Raw genomic sequence first — 11,447 nt, 5'->3', positions numbered from 1 at the left:
CACCTTGTTGACCAGGATGGTCTCGATCTCTTTATCTCATGATCCACCCACCTTGGCCTCCCAAAAGTGCTGGGATTAGAGGCGTGAGCCACCATGCCCGGCCATCTCTTTCCACTTTTCATCCTGTCTGCTACCCTTCTGAGCCAAGCTTCTTGGAAAAACTGCTACACATCCAGAATCTACTTCTTCACTTCCCATTCATTGTTTCAACATACGCCAAAATGGCTTACCCCATTATTCCAGCAAAAGTGCTTTTGCTAAGGTCATTGGTGACTTTCATATTGCTAGATCCAGTGGACTTTTCAGTCCTCATCTAACTGTTCATTTGACTACCTCAATCTGGAAAGATTCCTGTGGACAACTATGACATTACCCTGTAAACTCCTCAGTCCCCTTTGCCAGCTACCCTGATCTAGTCAGCCCCTAAATGTTGTAGTTCTCAGATGTTTATCTCATACTACATTCTCCTTAAGCAATTTCATTCATTCTATGGCTTTAAGTACCATTTCTGTATACAACTTCAAAATTTACACGTTTTAGTTCCATAGATACAACTACCTTGTAAACCTGGTAAGTCGAAAAACCATGGTCCTGAACTCACTCTTTTTCCTCAGCGATCCTGCATGCATCTAGCCTTTTTTTTTTTTTTTTTTTTTTTGCTAGAAACCCTTTCTTCTTCCTCACTTTCCACTTCCAAACTGTGACTACATTCTGTCAAACTTCACCTGGACTCTGTCCCCTTCTCTCCATTTTTATGACTACCACCATCATTCACTTAGACAACCATGTCACTGCAAAAGCTATAAATGTCCTCTGAGGCTGCTCTGTCTGTGGAGTAGCCATTCTGTTGTTTCTTTCCTTAATAAACTTGCTTTCAAAAATGTCCTGACATACGTTTTCCCATTTCCCACAGTTAAAATCAAGTTTATGGCCCAGCAGGGGGATCATCTGAGGCCAAGAGTTTGAGACTAGTCTGGGTAACATTGTGAGGCTCTGCCTCTAAAAAAAATAGAAAAACATGCTGGATGTGGTGGCACATGCCTGCAATCCTAACTACTAGGAGGCTGAGGCAGGAATTCCACTGAAGAACAGGAATTCGTGTGTACCTATGCAACTATCTTGCATGTTCTGCACATGTACCCCAAAACCTAAAATGCAATTAAAAAAAAAAAACAAACAGGAATTCGACACTGCATTGAGCTATTATCGCTCCACTGCCCTCCAGCCTGGGCAACAGAGTGAGACCATCTTAAAACAAAACAAAAACACCCAGCTTTATGTGGTATGTCTTGGGTGTGCTGTCTCTCTGCATGCTATACTTTTTCTTCATGTCATATCACAATTTGTATCTTAGATAACTACTGTATCATGTCCTGTCTTTCCTAGTAGACAGGCACAAAACTCTGTATGGCAGTGACTATTGTATTTACTACCGTATCTCCAGCGCCAAGCACAGTGCCAGGCTGGGTGAACAAATGAATAATTTGTGTATTTTTTTTTCCGCCTCCCAAAGAATTATGTTTCTTAGATGATAAAAAGCATTGTCTTCTTGCTTATGTCCCATTCAACGTTTTTTTCACTCTTAATATTCCCTAGAAACACATTTGTTTAGTATTTTTCTGATTAATAAAATATAGCTTCCCTCTGGAAAAGATGCCCTTTCCTCTTTTAAAATGAATATTAAAGAGATTTCCAACTACCAGATATTTTAATAGCTGATATTTAAACTCCAGGTGGTTTTTCTCATATTAAATATTGGTGACATAAAATGGTACTATGTGCAAGATAACTATTAACACTTGGAAAGAACTCTTTTCTAACTCTAAAATGGATTATATGTGGGGGGAAAAAGCAGTTTTAAAGACACAATTTAAAGTGTGTGATGCTTCCGAAGATAAGCAATTTATTGGTCTTTTGCAGTTTATCTGCAGTGATCTTTTACAGAACAGAAATGCAAAATGAAGAAAGTAAAGTATCCTGAAACAGAATCCCAAAATGGAAATGTAATATACAAAACTGGTACATCAGAAATAGTGTGAAAAACGGAGGTCACATTGCTTGGCACTTTTTTGTTTGTTTTTTGAGACAGAGTTTCGCTCTTGTTGTCCAGGCTGGAGTGCAATGGTGCAATCTTGGCTCACTGCAACCTTTGTCTCCCGGGTTCAACTGATTCTCCTGCCTCAGCCTCCTAAGTAGCTGGGATTATAGGTGCCTGCCACCATGCCTGGCTAATTTTTTGTATTTTTAGTAGAGGTGGGGTTTCACCATGTTGGCCAGGCTGGTCGTGAACTCCTGACCTCAGGTGATCCACCCGCCTCAGCCTCCAAAAGTGCTGGGATTACAGGTGTGTGCCACCGTGCCTGGCTGCTTGGACACTTTTTTAAAACCACTTGTTAAAGAAATACATTCAAATGAAAATGTTTTGGTGCCATTCAAATACTGTTACTAAAAAAAACTCCCATTTTTAAGAAAGATATAATATCAGAGAAATCTGCTTTGAATTTGGAAGGCTTTTTCTCCCTAAACAACTGCCTTTTAAATAGGCATCATCAAAAAATGCAGTGTAAGATGATTCATACATAGTGTAAAATAAAGCAATAGTCTTCCATCATTTTGTTAGGGTCTCCTAATAAGGTTAAGTTCTCTTTCAATACCCCCTGTTAATCAAAGGCAATATGGTACAAATTGGTAATATGTACAAATTGCTTCATTCCACATCTGTCACTTCTAGTCCATCACTTCCTTTGATGTATACTACTGAACCCAAGGCTTTCTCAGAAAGAGATCCTGTGCCAGTCCCTTCAATCCTTGTAACGTTTTCTTCATTTGTGTCTTCTAAACTTATTTTCTTGGTGTTTTGAAATAACTGAGTCATTGGTTCCAGCCTGCTTTTTTCAGTCCCTCATATTAGGTGATCATCGTCTTTTGAATCCATACGCATAGCAGATAGCTGAGTAGCAGATTTACTAAGTAAAAATCCCATTGGGATAGCTGAACAAATATGAAAGTAATTTGGAGGTACCTTTTTAAGTAGTGGAAATGTTTCTTCAACTTGATTGCTGAAAAAAAATGTGACAAGTGAATGCAGCAGGAATTTTCCTAACTTCATGGCAATGTTTGTTTGAATGAAATGCCATGGTGATATTAGATTATATAGAGTAAAATTGCCTCCCATCTTTCCGTGTTTACATTTTCTTTGTGGGAGGGTTTGTAGGTTCTAAAGATTTCTTTGAAAGTCTTTAAAAAGGAATCAGATTTTGTTTTATTACCTTTCAGAAATTAGTAGAACTTCTCTTAATCCTTTCATTCTTCCTAGCAAAACTTTTTAATTCATTACTAATGGGCTAAAGAAATAACTACTGAAGGACAAGTACTCTGGTAGGTGTTCTGCAAAAAATAAAGCTGTCCTATAAAGATACTTGTGATTGGCTGGGTGCAATGGCTCAGGCCTGTAATCCAGCACTTTAGGAGGCTGAAGCGGGTGGATCACCGAAGGACAGGTTTTTGAGACCAGCCTGGCCAACATGGTAAAATCCCGTCTCTAGTAAAAATACAAAAATTAGCTGGGCATAGTGGCCTATACATGTAATCCCAGCTACTCAGGAGGCTGAGGCAAGAGAATCACTTGAACCTGGATGACAGAGGTTGCAGAGAGCCGAGATCGTGCCATTGCACTCCAGCCTGGGTGACAAGTGAGACTCTGTCTCAAAAAAAAAAAAAAAAAGAAAAAGAAGAAAAAGATACTTGTGATTAAGAATGCCCAGTCTGTTAAGAGAGATGATCATACAGCATGGAGGGAGGCCTTGGGAAGTTTCCCAAAGGAAGGGAGCCTAGGTCAGGGTTGCGCTTTCAAAGATTGGCAGGAATTTGGTAGGCAGAGTTGACCAGGATAGCAGAAGGGACAGGCTTCTTGAGCAGTACAGGTTAGGGAAAGCCCAGGGCTTACTGGAGAAGAGTGATCTACCCAGGATGCTCTAGTAGCAACCTGAGATCTGGAGCAGATTCCACAGCTTTGAATGAAAGCACTCACCCACTATTTTTTTTTTTGAGACAGAGTTTTGCTCTTTTCGCCCAGGGGGGTGTGACGTGCCGCGATCTCGGCTGACTGCAACCTCTGCCCTCCAGATTCAAGTGATTCTCTTGCCTCAGCTTCTGGAGTAGCTGGAATAGATGCCTGCCACCATGCCCTGCTAATGTTTGCTTTTTTTTTGAGACAAGGTCTAGCTCTGTTGCCCAGGCTAGAGTGCAGTGACGCAATCTCAGCTCACTGCAACCTCTGTACCCCAGGTTCAAGCAATTCTCCTGCCTCAGCCTCTCAAGCAGCTGGAATTACAGATGCGTGCGGTCATGCTCAGCTAATTTTTGTATTTTTAGTAGAGACAGGGTTTCGCCATGTTGGCCAGGCTGGTCTCGAACTCCTGACCTCAGGTGATTCAGCCTCCCAAAGTGTTAGGATTATAGGTGTCAGCCACCTCACCCAACCTCACCCACATTTTAGAATGTGTTATGTCTTTCATATTTAGCTACTGTGTATCTTTGGTAATTTACAATTCATACTCATCAAGCTCTAATTACTTACTGACCATTTCTAAAGAATCATCTTGAAACCCTGTTTATCCATATTTGTGATTGAATATCAGTGTTTGTAATAAAACAGCTTCCTAGGCCTACTGTAGTAGCCTAAATATAGTAGTTACTCAAATGTTAATATAGCAATTAGGTAGATAGTATATATTTGGCTTTCTGGGAATCAAATACAATGTAGCTAAATTTTTTAAGATCTCTGATGAAATTCTGAAATATGGGTATACTTGTTTCTTAGATTTGGAACCTGAAGATGAATTTTTCTTCCTTATCAAAGGAATATCTAATACTGCCTTCAAATTAATAAAATTGAGTTTATTCTATTCTTTGGTTTCTCTTTTTGTTAGAAAGGAACTACTACTGTCCAGTGCATAACTTGAATCTAAACATGAGGAAACAATCAGAGAAACCCAAACAGAGGCATCTTCTATGAAACAAATAGCTTCTACCTAAAAATGTCAATGTTATGAAAGACACAGGGAGGCTGAGCAACTGTTTCAGATTAAAGGAGGCTAAAGATATATGATTTCAAATGCAACCAATGCTCTTGAATTGGGAAGGGGATGGAATGTACTACAAAGATCACTACTTTGATAACTGGAACATTTGGCTATGGGAGATTTATTAGATACTAATATTGGATCAATGTGATAAATGCCTTGAATTTGATAATTGTATTGGGGTTATATAAGTCAATGTCCTTGTTCTTAGGAAATACATACTGAAATAGGGGTGAAAAAATCATATCTGCAATATGCCCTCAAATTGTTTAGCAATAGACAGGTAGATACACAGGTAGCTAGATAGATGCAGAAAGAGAGTTAAAATATGCAAAATGCTAACAACTGATAAATCTAGGATGTAAAGCATAAAAAAATGGTTCTACCTATTTTTTAGATGATTCTTTAGAAATGTTCAGTAAGTAATTAGAGCTTGATCTACCTTATTACATTTCTGTAGGTTTAAAACTTTTTTGAAAAACAAAATTGAAAAAAGTTTTTACACAACAAAACTCTATTAAACATTGCATTTGAAAATCAGCAAATGTAAAATAATAACTTACATAATTATCAATTTGCATATTAAACTTCATTTGGATAAAGGGACTGAGGAGGAACAAAATACAGTAAGGAGACTTGGCGCCCTGTGAGTTCCACCTTTACTTCCTCAGAGTTGAGGACATGAAGGGTGAACAAGTCTATTGGGCCTTCTTTGGCATTTAGGTTGCCACTCAAGAAGAAATCTGGAATATATATATATATAAAACAATAAAGGTACATACGGAGACAAATCAATCTGGACAAAAAGAACAAAGAGGCTTTCTTTACTAGATATTAAGATATGCTTCTGTGCTACTGAAATGAAAAAAACAAAAAAAGATATGCTACACAGCTGGGCACAATGGCTTACACCTGTAATTTCAGCACCGTGGGAGGCCAAGTTGGGAGGATCTCTTGAGTCCAGCAGTTTGAGACCAGCCTGGGCAACATAGGGAGACCTTGTCTCTATCAGAAAAAAATTTTTTTAAAAATATGCTGCAAATGAAAGTAATAAAAATAACCTTGTACAGGTACAGGAACAAATTATCAGTAGAATATGACAGAACTGCAACTTGGACTTAGGTATTTCAGGAACTTCACATATGTTACAGGTGGCACTATAAGGCAAAGGAGATAGAACAGACTAAGTTTAGTATGATAGTATTGTGAACATTGGCTCACTATGCAGACAAAAGTAAAGCAGTATCTTAAATACAGAAGTAGAGTGCAAATGCATTTAAGACCTAAATGTGAATGGCAGAACTGTAAATGCAATAGAAGAAAATGAAGGACAGTATCTGTTACCTTGGGGTGAAGAAGGATTTCTTGAACAAGACCTAAAAAGCTTAAACAATAAGGGGGGAAAACAGGTGAGTTTGATTACTCATAATTGAGAATTTATTCAATGAAAACAATATAAACAGTGGCGTGATCTCGGCTCACTGCAACTTCCGCGTCCCACATTCAAGGGATTCTCTGCCTCCGCCTTCCCAGTAGCTAGGATTACTTCCCAGTAGCACCCGGCTAATTTTTTTTTTTTTGGGCGGGGGGACGGAGTTTCGCTCTTGTTACCCAGGCTGGAGTGCAATGGCGCGATCTCGGCTCACCGCAACCTCCGCCTCCTGGGTTCAGGCAATTTTCCTGCCTCAGCCTCCTGAGTAGCTAGGACTACAGGCACGCGCCACCATGCCCAGCTAATTTTTTGTATTTTTAGTAGAGACGTGGTTTCACCATGTTAACCAGGATGGTCTCGATCTCTTGACCTCGTGATCCACCCGCCTCGGCCTCCCAAAGTGCTGGGATTACAGGCTTGAGCCATCGCGCCCCGCCCAATTTCTGTATTTTAAGTAGAGATGGGCTTTCACCATGTTGGCCAGGCTGGTTTTGAACTCCCGACCTCAGGTCTCCCAAAGTGCTAAGATTATAGGCATGAGCTACCGTGCCACAGAGAGAAGGAAATTTTTACTTTCTCTGGTTAGGGCAGAAAGTCAACAGTTCCTGGTAGGAAAAAAAGGAAAGTCTTTTCACCCTCTTCACCTTAAAATGATCATTTCCCTATATTCCAAAGAATCTTCAGTACCATCTAGGTGGCATACATAAGTGCTTAAAATTTTCTTATTCTTTCCGTAAGGGAAGTACTTTCCTACTTCCTGTATTAATAATCTCCCCACCTCCCCAAGTCTTCAACTCCAACTGATAGTTTTAAACTTAGAACATTCTTTCCTATTTGTTTTTAATAATGCTAGATAATGTATTCAAAATAATCTTAGTATCTGAAGAGGAAATGAGATGTTATTCCCTGTAACGCAACTTCTCAGTTTGTTATTTTCCCAACTAAAAATAATATTTCAGAGGATATGTGTTCCTTGTGTCCTCCAACCTCTTAATCTAAAGTAACAGGGACACTTAATTTTTTTGGTATCTAATTAAACTTACAAAGTATATGATATCTGAAAATAAATGTGACAAAATATATGACTATATAATAACGATGAAGAGAGATTAAAAAACAAAGCACTTATATTAAATGTATTTTTATGACTAAATTTGTTCTAACATAAAAGTTGTTTATCCCTGCTAATATCTTGTCGGGGAAAAAAAAATGAGTACTCACCTGGCAAAAACAGGGTTAGTCTCCTCAAATGAGAGCTTACTTTTGAAATACACAGCGTTCTACCATATCAAGGTCATCAGAGAATTGCTGTAAAAACCCAGTATCTACGTCATCTGTAGGAAAAGGTGATAAAGTCACCATTATCATCCAAAAACTCTTGGGTTATTTAAGAAGGGATATGGTAGATATTAAGAAGACTTTTTCCATGCTGGGCTCCAAAAAAATGGTAGAATGCAGCCCTCATTCTTTTTCACCAAAAAGCTCATTTGTCCACTTTAAGGTAAGGGAATTTGGAAAAGGACTGGCATGTGGAAAAGGAATATCGGTCAGGAATCTGGACTTTCTTTGCTAGTTCTGCCACTTTCTGATTCAGCCCAGATCGAGCAGAGCTGACTGAGACGGTGGTCCCCAGGCTCCCCTAATTGCAGTCTGCCCGTGCTCACCCGGACAGGTTGGCTTGCTACCAGCAGGCTGCAGCGGGAGGACTGGACCTGGAAGGCTCCCTCAAAATGGGCCCTGGCTGCAACTCTGGGAGTAACCGGTTCACTGAACGTGAGTCCAGAATGACGTCCAAGCCCTGAGAAAAGTGGCACAAAGCCACCGCCGCGAAGGTGTTCCAAGCTGCAGGTAGGAGGCGCGGCGACAGACAGCCTTGCGCATGCGCGTTTTATACACGTGCGGCCGCCACGAGCAGGAAATAAAAAATGAATCTTGGAAAAGGGGGCTCGCGGCTGGTTACTAGGAGACGGAACGCTCGGGTCGGGCGTCTAGGCGCTGCGTGGGCGTGCGCCTGCGCGGCGCGAACAGGCCAAGAAGAAGCCCCTCCAAGGCGCCTTGTAAGGCAGGCAGGTGGAAGTACGCGTCGCTCTGTGCGTAGGTGCGCGCACACGGCTTGTAGCCAGCGCGAGAGGGAAGGTCGAGCCAGGTACGCGTGCGCACGGAGCCTAGGGGCGCGTGGGACGGAAGCAAAGCTGGGGCGCCGGGGAGGTAGAAGACGAGCCCCACTCGGTACAGATCGTGAGGGCGGGGCCACGGCGGCGCCGGATGGCGCTAACCGCCCCCGCCTCCTTCGCGCAGGCTCCCTCTTTCCTCCGACTCCGCTGGGGCGGGGCCAGGACGATTTGGGGGTGGGAAGGGAGGAAAAAGGGGCGGAGGATGGAGATGGGGCGGTTCTCGTATCCCCGGCGGAGGCCGAGAGGTGGCAGTCGCGGGGATGAGCTCTGGGGAGGACATCGGGCCAAGGAGCTCGGGGAGGGACCCGGAGCTCCAGGTAGAAGCTGCGGAGATACGCAGGGTGGGGAGAGCTGCTCCTGCTCCGGAAGGTCTCCGAAAAGCCAGCTGCAAGCGGGCGGGAGTGGCGGGTGGTGGGCCGTGGCGGGAGGAGGTGGGCAGGAGCCGGGGGAGCCGCTGTGAGGGGCGGCAGCGGGCACTGCTGCGGGCCGGAAGCTCAGCAGCACGCGTTGTCCCTGTTTCTTGGGAAGTTAGGCTGAAGCCCAGTTCCTATGGTCACCGCTTTGCGTCCTGCCGCAGCTTTCCGCTTGATTGTTGGGGGTACTGTTTTATTTAGAAACGCTCTGGTGGAGCGAGGAATTTGGAAGTCATAGATTTGGGAGTCAAACCTGACTCCCAATCGCTCACTTCTGAGCCTATTTCTAGACTTGGGGTGGTAAAAGACCGAGATTACGTAGGCATTTGCATGGAAATCTCAGATAAATTTCAGCAAGAGTTGTACACAGTAAAGGCAGGGAAAGCTGGCTTTTGTTGAAAACATATTTGAGACTTAAATTGAATAACTAGATGATCATGGACTTGATACCTAAAAACTCACAGAAATAAGTACATTTTTTCACATTTTTTTCCCGAGGCTTCAGGAAAGTTTGCATAGATGACAGTGTCCCAGCGTTTTCCTTCTTCCATTCCAGTCCCTTTTATCCTAGGAAATTTCCTTGTTTAAAATGTTCTCTACTGGTTTTCAGCATTTCAAATATGCTTTGTTTACGTGTGAGGACATAAATAGAATAACAATCGGTTTGTAAGTAGGAAAAAAACAGGTTAGCTATAAATATGTAAGTAGAATGCCTCTTTCGAATCTGCCTCCAGGATAAAACAAATTCTTGTTTGTATTTTAATTGATTAATTAGCCAAACTCTTCAGTCTTAATTAGTGATAACTAGGAAGGTATATTAATGAAATATTAATTTTAAATAATAAACTTCGGCATTATTTAATGGCAGCTTCCAAAATATTTCACGCATTGTTTACCTTCTGAAGAAAAATCACTGCTTGTAGCCCAGAATATAATCAGGTGTAGAGATTCACTGGGGGCTCTTTTCTGTCTTCTTTTTCAGTTGCTTAGACTAGTTTGTTTAGGACAATTTGGTTTTGAAGTCCTCCGTACACCGAGGCAGTTAGAGGTATTACTGTATATCACCTTTTCAGATTACATGTTCCTTTCTCTCCCCAGAGATAGCCACTTCCTTGATTTTCCTTAATGTTTCACATCATTGTATGTGAACATGCACATTATAGTTTGGCTTGTTTTTGAACTTCCTCTAAATAGAATTTGTACTAAGTATTCATTTACATCTTGCTTCTTTACTCAACATTTTGTTAAGGTTAATCTTTATTGCTGCTTGCAGTATTTAGTTTGCTGATTGTTTCCCAAAATATCTCACTCTGTTGCCCAGGCTGGAGTGCAGTGGTGCGATTATGATTCACTGCAACCTTGATCTCCTGGGCTCAAGTTATTCTCCTACCTCAGCCTCCCAAGTAGCTGGGACCACAGGCGGGTGCCACCAGGCCTGGCTAATTTCATTTTCATTTTTTGTGGAGACAGGGACTCACTATGTTGTCCAGGCTGGTCTCAAATTCCTGGGCTCAAGTGATTCTCTGGCCTTGGCCTCCCAAGGTGCTGAGATTATTGAGATTACGAGTGTCTAAATCTTCATGTATCCTTGCTTTTTCTTGTCTCAGGGCAATACATCTTTAATTCTGAAAGAGGATCCTTATGTAAAGAGATTTAAGGAGCAAGTTTTTCTCCTTTTGTAATGACCTTTCCGTAACCTTGGTCGTCTTCCACCTTTTGCTATACCTGTCTTCCTCTCACAATCATGCTTCCTAAAAGAAGTTTACATTTATTAATAAATTAGTCCTCTTCAGACTTGTTTTCACCCATCATTGAAACTGCTTTGTTTGAATCATTAAAATTTATTTTGGAAATGTTTTACTGAGTTTCAACTTTGTGCTGGGCACTTTTAAAGCAATAGGGATATAACAAAAGACAAAAAGCCTAGGGCTCTTGAATTTTATATGCCAGTAGGGGGAGCCAGACAGTAAACAAGTGAGCAAATAAATGATATCATTTCAAGAAGTGATAAGTGCAAATAGCTTATCACTTATTTGAGAGAGTGACTGGGATAGAGGCTACTTTAGGTAAGAAGTCAGGGAAGACCTGACATTTCAGCCAAAGAGTTGAAGATAGCCATGTGAAGGGCTGGGTAAAAAGGGTTCCTGAGAGAGGGAAAGCAAGAGCAGGGGACTTGAAGTCGAATGCTATTGGCACATATCTTAGTCCATTCAGGGTGCTATAGTGAAATATATAAGCAACATTAATTTAATTCTTATAGTTCTGAAGACTAGGAATTCTAAAGTAAGTTGCCAGTAGAATCAGTGTCTGGTGAGGGCCTGTGTTTTTGTTCATAGATGATACT

At 41.5% G+C, this 11,447-nt stretch overlaps 2 protein-coding genes across 25 annotated transcripts in view; one reads left to right on the top strand and one right to left on the bottom strand.

The window, feature by feature from the left end:
- The window catches only part of TSGA10 (testis specific 10), a 184,204-nt gene that overhangs the window by 1,766 nt on the left and 170,991 nt on the right, over positions 1–11,447 (top strand). For 13 of the 24 annotated variants that reach the window (XM_078348752.1, XM_078348750.1, XM_035271698.3 and 10 more), the window contains exon 1: positions 8,941–9,007. In XM_078348752.1, the coding sequence (XP_078204878.1) occupies positions 8,951–9,007 (57 nt within the window). In that variant the 5' untranslated portion in view covers positions 8,941–8,950. Of the gene's footprint in view, positions 1–8,188; positions 8,365–8,515; positions 8,663–8,683; positions 8,865–8,940; positions 9,060–11,447 lie in introns of those variants that run through there. The other 11 variants (XM_078348759.1, XM_078348758.1, XM_078348755.1 and 8 more) reach the window with 4 other exon arrangements.
- Positions 2,337–8,385, bottom strand: C14H2orf15 (chromosome 14 C2orf15 homolog). Its single transcript, XM_078348762.1, is given in 3 exon segments — positions 2,337–3,059; positions 7,738–7,850; positions 8,181–8,385. A coding segment is annotated over 1 exon segment (276 nt). The 5' UTR covers positions 2,984–3,059; positions 7,738–7,850; positions 8,181–8,385; the 3' UTR covers positions 2,337–2,707.

Source organism: Callithrix jacchus, chromosome 14 (genome assembly GCF_049354715.1).
Source record: "Callithrix jacchus isolate 240 chromosome 14, calJac240_pri, whole genome shotgun sequence".
NCBI classification, from domain to species: domain Eukaryota; kingdom Metazoa; phylum Chordata; class Mammalia; order Primates; family Cebidae; genus Callithrix; species Callithrix jacchus.
The sequence above is the reverse complement of the archived record's forward strand: the minus strand, read 5'-3'. Positions and strand labels throughout refer to the sequence as shown.